Source organism: Amblyomma maculatum, chromosome 11 (genome assembly GCF_055883805.1).
Source record: "Amblyomma maculatum isolate TAMU_Amacu chromosome 11, ASM5588380v1, whole genome shotgun sequence".
NCBI classification, from domain to species: domain Eukaryota; kingdom Metazoa; phylum Arthropoda; class Arachnida; order Ixodida; family Ixodidae; genus Amblyomma; species Amblyomma maculatum.
The window spans coordinates 107,552,794-107,569,867 of record NC_139354.1 but is presented as its reverse complement, the minus strand read 5'-3'; the positions used below and the strand labels follow the sequence as shown (position 1 = coordinate 107,569,867).

Below are 17,074 nucleotides of genomic sequence, written 5' to 3'. Positions count from 1 at the left end.
TACAGACATCTTTTTTTTTTTTTAATTTTTCCCGTGTATTCATTCAAGACCCACACCACTAACAGTTCTTGGCTGTCATGAAAGAAGCTTTGTGGTCGGAGAAATGAAGAGAGCAATTACGTTATCGGGAGGTTGCGGGAGGCAGCGCGTGGGCCCATAGGAAAGTTGCGCGACGAGCAGATAGCAGCGACTGACTGATGCCGCTGACGCCGCTAGCGAGGGAAGAGAACGTGACTATGCGTTTCGGCTTGGGATGCACGCACCGTGATCCACTGATAGCGAGCCGGCGTTTCGGCAATCGGAGAGCACCCTCGTCACCACGCAGGGAAGGGGGGAGAGGGGGTGTATAAGCAGAGGCGAACGGGGGAGCGCACGTAGCAATCAAATAACAGGCGCGGTCGGCTCCACGCAGGAAGAGGGGGGGGGGGGGCTAAGATGGGGGGCTGAAAGGGGGCGGAGCTGATTACGAGGTCGACGCCGACGCGAAACCCAAGAACGGGCGCCAATGAGCTGCGATCTAAAACAGAACACTTACAACAAAATGTTTTCGTATCAACCGCATGTTAGTCCCTTAGATGCCTCGGTAACTTTTCCACACATTCTGCACTTTCGCGAGCGGTCGTCTGCAGCGAGAATTATATCGTGCAAAGGATACAGTGACTCCATCGTGTGGCTTCCTTGTGACCGGGTTCCCAATAAGCATAAGAAAACAGGCAGTTTATTACTAAACAGCCCGCCTTGATTACCGAACAGCTCTGAGCGCAGACAATGTCTTCTTGCAGGAGTACACCTTCGATGGAAAAAAGCTGTCGTCCTGGGGGCTGGATCTACGGCGTGATTTTTCCGTCGTCAGCGACAAGGCCGGCCAGTATTCCACCACTTTGTTCACCGATGAAGCCGTGGATGTGATTCATTCTCATAACTACTCAAAGGTACTCGAGCCGAGCATCCGTTGTAATGAGTCTTGCTGTAGCAGCTATGCTCCTCGTATATTTGATCCGCTTCTAATCCAGCTCCAATTACCCAGTAGCACTTAGAAAGAAGGATGACTAAGTTCAAGCCAGCGCGAAGGCTGGTAACGAGCGCGGGAGGCCTTGAACTGTATGTCTTAAAGGGTGGGTAACATACTATCTAGTTTGTCATCTGCTTTTGGTGCTTATGCTACAAAACGTCGAATAAAGCCACATGCTTGACAGTCCTGCTACTTCTCTGCGATCCCTTTTACACTTGAGCTATGCCTAAACCTCCGGTTCCGGTGTTTCAATGTCCCAAAGCGACTGAGGCTGAGAGAGACGCCGTAGTGGAGGGCTCCAGGAGTTTCGGCCACCTGGAGTTCCTTAACATGCACTGACATCGCACAGCACACGGGCGCCTTGCTTCTCACCTTCATCGAAAAGCGGCCGCCGTGGCCGGGGTTCGAACCCGCGTATTTGGGTTCAGCAGTTGGGCGCCCTAACAACTGCATCACGGCGGCAGTTGAAGTAGACTTTCGTCAGTGCTGTCCTTTAACTAGTAGCAATGTTAAGCCCTCTAAATCACTACATGGGCATCATGGCTCCACGGGCTTCAGTTCCCAATGTGTGTGTGTGTCATCTGGTAGGTGCTGATTATCCCATGCGTCCCTAGGGAACTCAGCGGGCAAAAATAAGAGTTTTCTATCCAACCCACCATTGAAACCTTTTCTAGAGTGAATTTCGGCTTTTCGCTCCTTCTAAGCCTACGTGCATCAACTTGCTCAATGATAAGCCTTAAGTGAGCAATACTTAGGACCAGTTCCTGTTTGTAGTTTCGACAGTTTACCGCGTTCAAATCACATGGGGTACTTTAAATAAAGACGGAGCCTACGGAGCCTAGAAAAGGTCGAGACATGGCATGTAGCTACCACCGACACCGTCCATTCTGCCAAGAAAACTTCGATCATTTGAAAGCTTTCAATACTGAGCTGAATATACTCCTGTGCACTTTTTCGAACGAAGAAAATAGTCATCCTTCGAAATTATTCAAAATGAATGAAATGTTTTTAATTCTTTTTTAATACTCCTCCAATGATTCGCACAAGGTTCGAATAAAGCCCTCTGTATTTTTTTAGGATTGTCATAAAAATTGAAGGTGTGCACTTAGTACCATTACGAGTGGTAATGCAAAAGCGTGGAGGTTCTATTTGGGGGCTCCATCCCAACTGCGGTTTCACCACATTTTGGAGATATGGGTCCCGTTGTTGGAACGTTATTGCTCATCCAATGCAATGCAGTGTACACATATATGCTGTACGCTTGCGTCTCTCAGTGTTTAACGACTATCTTTCATCTGTTTGGTTTGACTGTTTGAGCGTATCGCAACTCCCCTTGTACCAGACGACTCGGACATCGCGACGCTGTGTGACATCTGCGGCAAGAGCTCTGCTTTTGTTTTAGGTAACGTGACGTCATGTCCTTAGGTCATCTCTCTTTTGTTGTTAGCCACGGCGTGATATCCACGTGGGGAGAAACTCGCTCTAGATTTACTTGCTTGTCCCTAAGTCGGGAGAATTTTCTTTAGGTCTAGGGAGATCGTTCCTGGATTGAAACATTTTGTTTTTAAATATAGATATAACAACATATCTGCTCACACATTTCCTTCCCAGCTTCCGTTCATAGAATCTCGTCACTGTTCTCAAGAGGCAAAAAAGGCTTTCGCTTAAGACCAGCACCCGAACGGGCGCAATGTACTATCCCGCTGCAGCCAGTATGCGTGGGATGAGCGCTACATCTCTACTACGCGGTCCACATGTGTGGAGGAGTTCATATTGCTCAAACATGGTACTATAGATAATTTAAAATCGCTCATAGAACAGGATAAAAGGAAGAGACACGACATGATCACTGCTAACAGCTGACGTTCTGTAGCACGTGGAGCAATATAAAAGAAAGCCAAGCGGATTAACCAAGCACACGAACCTTCACTCCGCATACAATAGCAAGTCAGTAGTTAGCAGCGCTCGTGTCTCTTCCTTCTTCATTGTTCTGTTGGCAATTTCAGTTATCCTAAACCACAATCAACCAAACCAACTTCATGAACTTAGGACCCTAAGGCTGAGACGCAATGGTATAAATACTTTTTACTCCTCGTCCTCATACGTAGCTGCCGCCCGTCTCATTTCCTGAGGTCTGTCTCTAGTTTATATCCTTTCTCTTTAATAGCAGAGGTAATTTTTCTATGCGTAAACTTCAAGTTCGTGGTTTTGACGCACTGAAGGTATGTTTCCGCCTTTAGGTTAAAGCAGTGTGGCGTCTTTAACATAGCTCTAGCCCCGTAATTTACAGACCTGAACGCAGCGTCACCACTGGTGCACTAATATTGGCATAAGTAGCGAATATTAGTACAAAACGTTTTTCGTATTCGACTCTGTTGTATCATTATTTAATTCACATAACGATTCGGTAGGCACGTTGCACTGGTCGCATTCCATTCGACAACCTAGTATTGCGAGGTACGGGCTGCAGACTCCGTGAAGGTTTAAAACGGGTCTTTATTTAAATAAAAGCGACCCAAAGAAACGAAGAGGGCCCCAGGCCCTAAAAAGGTAGCGGGCTCCCCGAGCAGCCGTTCTCGTCTGCTGCTGGAGGAAGACTCTTCTTCACCTCTGCTGGCCGCACTCCGCACAACGTGGTCACGTGACCCAGCCGCGGTTCCCGGAAGCGATGGTCCGTGGGTGGCCGAGCCGGGCCCACCCCGGAGTTCCAATGCAGGGAGAGGAGAAGGTGACGGTCGCTCTTCGCGACCCTCATAAACATGTCAAGTCCGAGCAGGACGCTCTCCTTCCTAATGAGAGCACCGTGCCCTCGCTGGCACCCCGTGGCGCGGAGGTTCTGCTGGCGCGCTCGCAGCACAATGCTCAAGTCTTCTAGCGTTCACAGCCACCAGCTACTCGGAACGTAACAGACTCCTCCCCCGGATGAAGTCCTTCGCCGAGGCTGCGTCCCCAGATGCAGGGTCGGAAGAAGGCCAACACAAAGCACAACACTCGCGCTCGCTCTGCACGCACACATTCGCGGAAACCCCTGGTCGGTGGTGCCCAAGCGACGAACGACTGCCAGACGTCGTTTACAGAATTTTTTGCCCCATGCCGGTCCTCCCCGACCAAGTATTCGGCCCTCGGCAACACATGGAAAAAATACAACACAAAACTAAACGAGAGTTCTGAGAGGCTTTCTTTCTTTCTTTTTTTTTCTTTTTTTTTTTTTAACGCCTCGTAGCTTAAAACCTCTGCTCAAACCATCTACATTTTCGTTCTCGCTTCCCTTCTTAATCACCCCGAGTTCCAGCATTCTGTCGACCTCTTTCCTCACAACTTCTAGTGTTCTAACAGACGACAGGTATAGCTTAAACTTGAAAGAAACCTCGGATATCAATTCGATATCATGGGTTACCAAATCGGTTTTTCCTCGTTTGTCTTCATAATGCCTGTACAAAAGCCCGTTCTTCTCCCGGAAGGAAATGTTCTGTGACGAGACTCCTTCAGCCAAATCGCCACTACATACCTTTAGAGTCGGGTCAGCCTTCTGCTCCGACCTCAGCTGCCCTTTTTTTGCCTCAAGTAGCTGATCAAGGCTACATGCAGTAGGAGCGACAAAAGAAGTGTTTAACTCACTCTCAATCTCATTAAAACGCTGACTGCTCAGTGACGTGTGCGCTTGGTCAGCCTCACTTTGTTCCGACCTTTCAGGTCTCCTTTTATCCCGTTCCACTACTACCTCCGGATTAACTAATTTGCTGGCATCAGTTGAACTCTCCCAATCATGGTAGATCAACTTCTGAGGATGTTGTCGCGCTTTAGCCTGAGTTAAAGTCATCACATGGGCTTCGGTGTCAGCGAAGCCACAACCCTTTTCATTTAGCAATGATTCCGAGCTGTTTGAAAAAAGGTACGGGTAGCCTTCGGGCAGACCCTTCGACACAGCCGCTACTGTGTTTACTGTGCCAAATGGCCCCTCAATTTTAACATTAGCCATTGGCAGACAAACGGAATCTTCACTTACTGCCTGACGTATCCACGCACACTCCGACACATAGTCTTCTTTTGCAACAAATTTAGGGTGGACTACGTCCATGGTTGCGGCCGAATCCCGGAGAACTCTGCACAACTGACCATTTACAGTGCACTCCTTAGTGTACGGTTTCAGGAGTTCGTTGTTACTCGGGTGGTCTCTCACTGAAGCGAACACCTGCCTTTCTTTCGTGCAGTTTCGCGCGAAATGCCCTGGCTCTTTACAGTTGTAACATGCCAAGGGCCTCCTTTTTTCAAATTCTTCCGAATGATCACTACTCTCCTTACTACCTGATTCATCGGCTCTGCGTGAAGTATCGGGGTGCAGTGAACCATGTTCTCTGACGCGGGGTTCTACACGAGGCTTCTGCTGCTCTCGATGGTAGAGTTTCTGCCCCTGATTCTCGTTCCTGAAATCCTGCCCAGCCTTACCTGGCTTAAAGTTGCGGCTTGCCACATATTCATCTGCAAGCTGCGCCGCTTTCTCTACTGACAGTCCCTCTTGCCTGTCCCTGACCCACAAACGAATGTTTTCAGGTAAGGTCTCAAAAAATTGTTCAAGGCAGATCAAATCTTTCAGCTTTTTGAATTCCTCTGCCTTTGAACCTTTCACCCACTGCGTTAAATTGTCGTTTAATGTACAGGCGAATTCCAAGAAGCTTTCATGTTGTTTTTTTCGAGACGTGCGAAATCTCCTCCGGAACTCTTCCGTTGAAATCCTGTACTTCGCGAGCAGGCTTGATCTCACCAAATCATAGTCACCCGCTTCACTAGCACTCAAGCGTGCTACGACCTGCGAAGGTTCTCCAGGAAGCAATGCCATTAACTTTTCCGGCCACATGTCACGGCTAATGTTGTGTCTCTCGCACATCCTCTCAAAATTGATGAGATAGAGAGCGATGTCATCGCCAACTTTGAACGGCTGAAGCAAGTTCGTCATCTTTACGTTACCTCCCTGAGGTGTGACGGCACTTTCTCCGCGTTCTATCCTTGCCCGCTCGAGCCTTGTCTTTTCAATCTCGAGTTCCATTCTTTTACTCTCTCTCTCAGCTTCCAACTCAGCCTCCCTCTTTTCTTTCTCCTTCTGCTTCTCTCGTTCATCAGCTTTCTCTTTTTCGATTCGGCATATCTTTTCCCAAGCGTCAGTTAGCTCGTCTTCTTCAAAGCCCGCCTCCTCAATAGCGAGGCGAATTTCTGGCTTTCTCCTACTTTGGCTTATCTCTAAACCAAGTTCAGCTGCCAACAGCAGCAGTTCATCCTTACTTAACTTCTTAATGTCCATGGTTGACGAGAGCCGACTACAAAGCCTTCAACTAATCGCACACCCAGTGGTGATTAATGAAATTTTGCCCGAACAGAACCCAGTTCTAGCTCGTCTGGCAATACGTAGTCGCTCCAGCACTCACCCAACCAAGAGTCTGCGATGGCCGCTGTGCCTCCCGGAGTCACGAGCTGCCAAGTCCGGCGATCCCAGATCGTCGAGGTTGCTCCTTGAGCGGTTGCTTCCACGCCTGGCCCTCAAGTTGCGCTGCGACGAAGGTGACTCCCTGAGCCACGTAGCGGAGCTCCGTCGATCCCGGATCGTCGAAGACGCTCTCCCGTCAGCAGTTGTCTCTTGAGCTGTTACTTTCACGCCTGGCCCTCAAGTTGCGCTGTGACGAAGGTGACTCCCTGAGCCACGTAGCGGAGCTCCGTCGATCCCGGATCGTCGAAGACGCTCTGCCGTCAGCAGTTGTCTCTTGAGCTGTTACTTTCACGCCTGGCCCTCAAGTTGCGCTGTGACGAAGGTGACTCCCTGAGCCACGTAGCGGAGCTCCGTCGATCCCGGATCGTCGAAGACGCTCTCCCGTCAGCAGTTGTCCACTTGAGCGGTTGCTTTCACGCCTGGTCTTCACGTTGCGCTGTGACGTAGGTGACTCCCTGAGCCACGTAGCGGAGCTCCGTCGATCCCGGATCGTCGAAGACGCTCTCCCGTCAGCAGTTGTCCCACAGCCTTGGTCTTAATCCCACCGCTGCCAACCAGATTATTGCGAGGTACGGGCTGCAGACTCCGTGAAGGTTTAAAACGGGTCTTTATTTAAATAAAAGCGACCCAAAGAAACGAAGAGGGCCCCAGGCCCTAAAAAGGTAGCGGGCTCCCCGAGCAGCCGTTCTCGTCTGCTGCTGGAGGAAGACTCTTCTTCACCTCTGCTGGCCGCACTCCGCACAACGTGGTCACGTGACCCAGCCGCGGTTCCCGGAAGCGATGGTCCGTGGGTGGCCGAGCCGGGCCCACCCCGGAGTTCCAATGCAGGGAGAGGAGAAGGTGACGGTCGCTCTTCGCGACCCTCATAAACATGTCAAGTCCGAGCAGGACGCTCTCCTTCCTAATGAGAGCACCGTGCCCTCGCTGGCACCCCGTGGCGCGGAGGTTCTGCTGGCGCGCTCGCAGCACAATGCTCAAGTCTTCTAGCGTTCACAGCCACCAGCTACTCGGAACGTAACACTAGCTGAAAAACTATTCCTCTAGGGAAACACTTTGAATACATATTCAGCTTGGAGCACTATACAGATCCCTTTTTGCGGCACAAGGCGACTGAGGAGAGGAAGCCTATACACGATAAAAGACCCTGCACTGGAGGGTACAATAGCCCATTCACCTTGCAGGAGCTGAAGATTGCCCTAGGCACATGTAAGAACTCAGCAGCAGTTCCTGACAGAATCACATACGGAATGCTGAGGCAGCTGCATGTGGACATGCTTCAAACCCTACTTTGCCTGTATAATAAAATATGGGCCACAGGACGCTTTCCTAAAGCATGGAAGGAAGCAATCATTCCAATAATAAAACCCGAAAAAGAGCCCACATTTGCTGTCAGCTGTTCTAACCAGCTGCCTATGCAAGCTTTTTGAAAAAATGGTAAATCGTCGCCTTCTTCATTTCCTTTAATACAATGGTCTTTTCGACGAAACCCAAGCTGGTTTTAGAGCTGGGCGGTCAACAGCGGATCAGCTCATTGCATTTGAGTCGTATGCAAGGGATGATTTTGTACACAAACAACATTGTTTATCGGTCTTTTTCATTCTTGAAAAAGCATATGATACCCCTTGGCGCTATGGTATTATCCGCGACCTCTTCTCTCTCGGCATCAAAGGGAACATGTTGAATATGATACGAAGTTACTTGTCTTCAAAGTTTGTATTGGCAATACATACTGAAAGTTGTACATACAGAAAAATGTTGTCCCTCAAGGTGGTGTCCTCAGCTGCAGCCTTTTTATAGTCAAAATGAACTCTCTGAAAAGCGTGCTGCCAAGAACCATTTCTTGCTCTGTATATGTTGATGACGTCCAGATAAGCTTCAAATCTTGCAACTTGGCCATCTGTGAACGTCAGATTCAGCCGCGTGTTAAAAAACTCTGAATGGGCTGATGACAATGGGTTTAAATTTAACACTGGAAAGAGTGTTTGCATACTTTTCACCGAGCAGCGTGGCATCAGACCTGACCCCAACATAGCACTCAATGGTCAGAGCCTTGTAGTTCAAAAAGAACATAAATTTCTTGACATAGTTATCGACAAAAAGCTTCCCTTCATTGCGCACATAAAACAGCTGCGACTGAAATGTCTCAAGGCAATGACTCTAATAAAAATTCTGTCTCACCAGTCATGGGGCGTAGACCGTGGCTGCCTCCTGAGCGTTCTCAATAACGTAACTCTATCGCGCATTGACTACGGCTCGATGGTCTATGGGTCAGCATCATCCTCTGCTCTAAAATTGCTCGACCCGGTGCACCACCTTAGCCTTCGCCTCGCCAGGGGTATTTTCAGAACTAGCCCGATTGCTAGCCTCTATGTCGAGGCGAACCGGTGGTCACTGTAACGAAGAAGACAATTTACTGGTGTAACGTATGGTACAATGGTACTATGCCAAGTGGATCATCCATGTCGACGGCTCCTGCTCGACACAACTAGTACAGAAATTTTCTCAAGAAAACCATCAATAACACCACCCTACCCAATCAGACTAGCTACTGATATTGAACATCTGGACATTACGCTCGCCAGTCTTCATACAGCCTTAATAAAAGACGTAATTGCTCCTTAGGAAATGCACGCTGTTAATTGTGAACTGTCGTTTCTTGTAGTGGGGAAACACGCAACCCCACTGCCATAGAGCAGCACTTCATGTCGCTTCAGGTGAAGTACACTTGCGATGAGTATTACACTGGTTCTTCAAAGTCTGCTCAAGTGTCCTGTGCAGCACATTGACATGCAATTTTCCCTTTCACGAACAGTGAACAGACATACAAGTATATTTACCGCTGAATGCTATGGAATCCTGCTAGCTGTCAGACACATTATTGAAAACAAGATACGTACAGCGGTAATCTACACAGACACCTTAAGCATTTTAACCTCTCTATCTTCTTCGAAATGGCATAAGAACCCCAGTTCTAAATTCTCTCTTTTACAACCTCATGTATGCCCATAAATTAGAACTGAAAGTTACACTATGTTGGGTACCAGGCCACCGTTGTATACCTCGCAATGAGCTAACTGATAGGCTTTCTGTGTCAGCTGTTCTTCGAAATAACACAGAAACTGACAAGATAAGTTATCATGACCTCAAGCCACGCATAAAAAACATGATTCGGCAACAATGGCAAGGAAAATGGGACGCTGCAACAGAAAATAAACTACATGCAATAAAGCCAAGGATAAGCAGTTGCACCACAGAAAAACGAGACAGATTTAAAAAAGTAGCTCTTTGCAGACTGAGAATTGGTCACTCATACACAACACACACATATATTTTAACAAACCTATTGGCACCAGACTGTTCGAATTGTGGTGATCGGCTTACTCTCATTCATGTTTTAATTATATGTGAACAACTCGAACCAGAAAGGAGGCGTCATTTTCCCTCATTGTACACTAACTAAATACCTGTCCACCCATTCATTTTTCTTGGTGACAACCCAATGTTTCCTTTACAACGTGTGCTCAAATTCCTATCGAAAGTAGGCTTTGCAGGAAATTTCCCATCGACGTGGGTCTCAGCCCGTTCCTCCTTGGGAAGACGGATGAGATCTTTTAAAGCATGTATATATCATTTTTTAGAGATTGTGTTTAGAGATTGTACAGAGCGAATGAATGTTTAGGCCCTATACACCACTTTTTTTTATCTTTTCACGAAACCTCACAGCCAGCATATTACCCCATATTATATCTTTTAAAGCATGTATATATCATTTTTTAGAGATTGTGTTTAGAGATTGTACCGAGCGAATGAATTTTTAGGCCCTATACACCACTTTTTTTTATCTTTTCACGAAACGTCACAGCCAGCATATTACCCCAACTTGAGTACATCGTTCACCTTGTGTTTGGCATTCTTTGGCCTGAGACGCCCTTGCGCCATTAAAACCCATCATCATCATCATCATCATCATCATGAAAAACTATTCGTATTCAATTCTGTTTAAAAACGAAACGCTATTCGCAAAGGACAGTGTTCTGTGCGCAGACATTTGAGCTCGGTTACACCCCCATCCACGTTTATAGTGCGGTTGCTAGCTCTTCTTTGGAGTCGACACCGAAGAATAAATCGAATGACGAAATTAGACAGAGTTCATTTGAAATTTACATTTTGTTATTTGTTGTTGTTGCTGTTGTATTTAACAACGAATGCGTTTATTTCTACCAAATAAATAAAAGCATGCACAACGGACAATCGGCTTGAATGCTCTGGGGGAAATGGGTGAAGAGGTCCTTAGAGGCAAGTGATATAGCGCCGGCTTCGGCTCCTCTGCCTCAGTGAATTCCTGCATGGCCCGAGTGTTGCTTTCCTATGCAGCCGCTGCTGTTGTACCTGTCCCACCAAGCAGTTCACGTGGGCAACTCCTATCACCCGCTTGAAGCACCCACCGAGAACGTCAAGAAGGTGGAGCATATCAACGACTTCGGACGACGCATGCACGCCGGTAAGGACCAAGTAATTACACCGGCCTGAAGACACTGTGGAAAGCTTCAACTTTTCATTTTATTATACCGATGGCGAAAATTCGCTCAGGGCCAGTGCATCAAAATTGAAATCCGACAGTCTGTTAAGGCCAGAACTCGGAGCATACCTGACTGTCACGGCGTCTTTGGGCAGCAATAAAAACTATGTGCAAGTTTTTGAACCGAGAGATGTTATCAACACAAAATTAGGAAAATGGGTGCTGTAAAGAAATTTTAAAACTCCGATATTGCCGCAAGTAAATTGAATATCAAAACAAGAGATATGTTTCAGCACTTGTTAGTCGGTGGCCGCTTCTATTTCCTGCTGCAATCGGGCGCCTACCTATGCTAACCACCATGAAATAACCGTGGGGAGTTGGTAAGTATGAAGCCCAATTTCCAATTTCAAGGAGATATGGCGGTAAGATCCGTGGTATACTGTGTTTTGTTTCGGAACACTTTCGTTCCATGGCCCAAAACGCGAATCGAATGCACGACACATATCGCCGGCTCCACGCCACAATGAATGGATGACACTGGAGGAAAATTAGCAACGTTTTCTAGATTACCGATAGATCGACCCGCCCAACCGAAAAATCTTTTCACATCCTCGGTCCGCTTTCTTGTATCACTCTTTTCGTGTTTGTCTGCTTAAAAAGCTTTCAGACCTACGCTGTTCCCATATTTGTTCTTGTCGTATTCAGTAGCCGTTAGTGCATCTTTTATTTTTATGCGGTTAGCATAAACGTTGATCGGAATCGCCTGTTTAACACTTCGATCGATTCGCACTGCAATCGTTTTCTTTCGTTACTGTACAGATCACATATTTATGTAGGCTCATTACCTTTCTTCATCTCCTCAGGAAAGAGACTTCTAACCCTCATTCTTCCACTATCTTTCTATTGCTGTCACATTGATGTGCTACTGTCCAGCAATGATGGCCCCGCCGTTCCTTGTGAACCGTTTAATCATGTACACATTAGCGGCCATATTGAATTCGGAAATTTATTTGTTGTTGTAGTTAAGGAGAAGGAGGAGGAGGAGGAGGAGGTCGGTTCGGAGAGAGTAGTTCACCTACTATAGCTTCTGTCTGTGTTATACTATAACTTAGCACTCTCTGTGCTGTTATTGGGCTTCCCTTTCATGCTTCCTAGAAGGACAACAATATATCTAAAAACAGTGAGCTTAGATGCCAATTCTTCGACGCATTTAATAAAATGCGTCTTTCATCAACACTTTCTTTTTTCAGAATTTCCAGCGCTGTCTGTAGCTTAAAAAATGATAGTGTCCCACTCAGTGCATAGAGGGTTCTCTTTAGCCGTTTCCAGCTCTTAAGGTACAGAGCTGGCGACCACTCTGGAACTTTGCATGAAATTTCATACATGCCTGTAGATGATCATTGATGGCTTTCATTGTAAAACTAAGTTTATTGGGCTCATCAAATTTCCTGACGGAAAACGTTCCTCTGGAGAGGAAAGGTGAGCGGGGCTTGAAAATCTAAAGAAGCCACTATGAAATGTTTTTTTGCATGATGCAAATTTAAATACCATTAACCTTATATAAGAGTCGTAATTTGCGGAATTCTCTCTTGAGGCGTACTTTCCGCATTCTTTGCAATCCCGAAAATAGAGCGCTAGCCTGTACGCGGGGCAGAACCTTTGCCTGTGCAGAGCACACAATGCACAGCCTGGTTAGGTTTTACCTCATTGGTTGTCTTTTTACCCTTTTCTTTCGATACACTCGCTGGTTTTAATTCTACGCGACTGCGGCTGACGACGCAGCGATGGTTTCGGCGCTGGACGACTCTATGGGCCGGGTGTTCGGGGCGCTGCGGGATCGCCACGTGCTCGAGGACACCGTGCTGGCGTTCGTCGCGACGGGCGGCGGAGACGCCTTCGAGCCAGCCGCCGGCTCCAACTGGCCTCTGCGCGGGTCCAAGCTCTCTCTGTGGGAAGGGGCCACGCGTACCACGGCGCTTGTCTGGAGCGCCAAGGTGGCCAGGCCGCGCACCGCCACACAACTTATGCACATCACCGATTGGCTTCCTACCCTCTACTCGGCCGCCGGTGCGTCGCGAGGGGCGAGCGTTTGTTTCGCAGATTAAAGCGGTAGCATTTTACACTGTACTCGGCGACAACTTTCCGCGGCTATGCAGCCCACCAGTCCACTTCTCTGCAGAATATAGTCCCTTCGAAACTTTCGCGGATCCTGCTGTGAAAACTTGTACTATTCTGTAATTATTAACATTATTATTACATAAGATCGTATTGTAAAATTAACCAGCACATCTTTAGTGTACCGCACTATTTCTTCGGTGTAATGCACAGGGCTCATATGGATGCCTACGTACCTGTCGGCAATCCCGCCAAACGTATGCTGGCTGTGTCTGCCCTGTCTCCCTGCCGATTCCTGTGAGCTTTCACAATGAACCTGTTATGACAAAGTACGCCTTGTAAGCTACTGATTAGCCGCGAATGTATGTTCACGTAGGCTTTCTGAGGTGTAAGGGAAAACATTTGTGTAGCTTGGGGCTCGAAAACTAGTATTTCAACTCAAAGCTAGAACTGAAACCGAAACCATAAAAGAGGTCATATATCCGAGAATTAATGGGCGGAGTAACACTGCAGGGAAAGACGCACCCCCGTTGCCTTGCTGATTAACCGCAGAAAGTTGCACTCACTGTACACTCTGAAGCTTCGCACGGATTTCTCTCCTGAATGTCATACTTCGTGGAGGTCCATGCTTCTGCTTGCGGCGCAGGAAACTGTATGCACTAGTGTCTCGACGCAGTGACATCATCATCATCCTCAGCCTGACTATACCCACTGCGTGGCGAAGGCCTCTCCCATATTTTTCCAATTAACCCGGGTAACATCATTAACATCAAAGCTGGCTATATGCCCGATCTGGACTATCATGTTTAGAGTATGGCGTGGTTGCCGCAGGGCTGCCGTCATTCGGTTCCCACGTGACAGGAGACTGAACTAATCGTCGACTGGACAAAGTCGCTCTGTGTCGAACGCGATCGAGAGCACAAAAGGTTAGCCTGCACGCAATCGGAATGGTGTGCCGCGGGCTGGCGAACAGCTTCTGCTGATTTCGGGTACTACGGCACAGGCGTAAACTGTGTCGGTTTTTCGCATTGTTTATCTTGGGGTGCTGGAAAGTAGGCAGGAGCTTGGGGTTTTCGGAGTAGGGCATCGCTCGACAGGGCGATACGGCGAGCCGTTGAAGTGCGTCTTCTATTGCGCTGTGCTGTGTATGTATTTCAAGGTCTAACCACTTCGTTCTGCTGCTGGATTGACTTAATTGCACCTTACCGCGCTGAAAAATTGTCATTTGTTGTGTGTTAATTTAACAGTAACGTAATCTTTCGTGAAACAGCGACTCAGAGCAAATGCTGCAAATGCTAAGTAGATAATTGAGCTCATTGGTAAACGTCCATCGTGAAAAATAATTGACGGCTAACGAAGAACGGCATAGGAGGGGACACTGTGCTGTGTTCTAATGTGTCGTTCGTTGCTAGCGCTTCAGTATCTGTTTTTTCTTATTGCCATCTTCGGTCATTCGTGCTTTCTATTTTATGTGCCTTTTCGCTCAAATGTACGCGAACTGTATTTTCTCTCTTCATTTGGGTTAGCAGACGACGCTGCCCGGAGCAAGTACGTTATGGATGAACATGTTCACTCGAAAAAATTTGGCTGTGACCACTGTAGCTAATGATTTCACTCCAAACGACTTCTGCCTTCTCAGAAATAGTGACCTTACATTTTAACCACTAATTTATTGTTACTTCATCATGTTATCATCGCGCATTTTCGATTTCTACGCGCTGTCACTGAGGATTGAATTTGTCTTAGAGTTTACAGTAGAATCTCCAGCTGATTTTACGTTGTTTTAATTGGTGGCTGGCCTAGACAACTAACCCATGCGGTTAAAATTTCAGTGCGCTCAATCTCTCGCTCAGCGTGCCAGTGTGTCATTGCCACCATGCGCGCACTACTGGGCCGACGTGGTAAGACGTGATGTGGAAGACGTAGATAGGGAAAGATATCGGGCTAGTTGGAGTTGATTCATTGTGGTTGACAGCGCTTAAACACACGGGCAGAGCATAGAAGACGAAAAGAGCAACGACACAGGCGGTAGCAGGTAACAGCAACGCAGGTGTGTCGTCGTCCTTTCGCTTTCTGTGCTCTGTCCGTGTGTTTAGGCGCTGTCAACCACAATCGAAGTAGACGATGAACTGGTTGAACAGGGAGCACTTTCATAGCGCATCACTAGGTCACACTTTCGGGATTTATCTTGGCCTTATTTGCTCAACCTCCTGTGCTCCCTCCCCCTTCTCTCCACCGCTTACTTCCATTTAAATTGTTGCTTGTTTGGAACCTATAAAACGAAATCGCAAAACTATCCACTTCGTGTTCCTATGCAGTTTGCTCTCCTGAAGCTGACCGGGCTTCCACAATATATACCTGTCTGTCATCGAATCAAAACTCAGAATCAATCTGCAAGCGCAAGTTAGCCCGTGTGAATTAGTACTAACTCGAAACGACCTTTTCGCATGTTCCCCTGGATGAATAGTCGTTTACTTCACTCTTTTGTAGCACGCATAACACTGGCTTTTCCAAAAATAACAAAAAAAATATCTTCATGATACTGCTTACTGCAACACAATGCTGTGTGATCCGATGACGACGCGGCTGGACCCCCACAGAAGGCGTCAAAACATGGTTTCAGAATTCTAAGCTTCAAAACATCTTTACGGATGTTCAAATTTTACATCAAGAGCAGCCTTTTTGTTGTTTCTAACGCCTTCATTACATGCTCATCAACTGTATATCTGGCTATGCAGATATGCAGTTTCATCCATCAAGCTGATTTGAAAAGACGAAAATTAACGTATGCAGTCAGTTTAAGGGAAACATCGAAACCAGTTTCCTGTAGCACGGAATAAATTCTGCGCACGAGATTTCGCATTTTTCAGAAAAGCCATTAATGCGTATGCACTGGCTTCCCACACGGTTTGATTGTCCGAAGAGGCAATTTATATTGAGAGCGATATGGTGCGGATCACTCTGCAATCCGACAGTCTTTATATAAGTACAGTGGTCTACAGTGTGACGATTTCGGAAATTGTGGTTATCCAGTCCGGTCAGGCAAAAGTGGCTGGCCGCTGTAATCTGCTCTCGTTCGACAAAGCATCGCGAATTCGACACCGCAACCTATAAATCGAAGCACAGTACCAAGTAAAATTGCCGTCACGAACCTGCATAGGACGGCCCTCATTGTTCATGTTGTCCACTGTTGCCAGGCACGTAACGTTTTTCCGGAGTTGTGAATAGAAAACGGACACCTGCATGACTTGGTTGCTTCTGATGCAATTAACTATGACACCAACACGAAAAGACAAAGTACGCAGTAACTATGAACGACAGAAAAACATAGCAAGAGAGAATGAAGTAAAAAGGTTGCGTAGGTCATATTCAAGAGTCAACCAAGTCAAAAAGACGAAGGACAAGGAAAGTGAGGCACACAGGCACCAGAACGACCGGACTATCAACTGTGACTTACTGAAGGAAATATGTCTTTCGCGTATTATGTTTGTCGCTTTTAGTCTATCCTTCTTTTTCATCTGTCTGGCTGGTTTCCTCTGAAGAACGTATGTACATGGTCGGATAAGAAATATTAGCATAAGCGACGGATCGCCGCAGCGGTGATATGGAAACGCGCAGCGCTGGGTTAAACGAACGCCCCGATAACGAGGGACCGTTCTCACTTTTCACTCTAAGGGAGGTCAACAGTCTGTTACCGCCTAGTACGAGGTTCATATCTCTATCCCACTCTTTTTGAAAATCAAACCAAATAAAGCCCATGTGCGCAGTCGCACACTACGTACGGTCAACGCTGTGGCTCTGGGAAGCTGTGCATTCCAATCGAGGGCTTGATGAAAGTTCGGTTGTTCAGGCGTAATGCTAAATAAGTTCAAACTGGCTGGACATGTCAAGGTTAAAGTATGAGTCTTTTCGAAATCACATACTGGTTTCTTTTACACTATGGTGGCTA

General features: G+C 47.1%; 1 protein-coding gene across 1 annotated transcript in view; it reads left to right on the top strand.

Moving 5' to 3' along the window:
• Positions 1 to 17,074, top strand: part of LOC146174621 (arylsulfatase B-like) — a 52,354-nt gene that overhangs the window by 15,062 nt on the left and 20,218 nt on the right. Inside the window, exons 5-6 of the mRNA XM_084585418.1 lie at positions 10,866 to 10,992; positions 12,793 to 13,077. Coding sequence (XP_084441544.1) covers positions 10,866 to 10,992; positions 12,793 to 13,077 — 412 coding nt within the window. The remainder of the gene's footprint in view (positions 1 to 10,865; positions 10,993 to 12,792; positions 13,078 to 17,074) is intronic.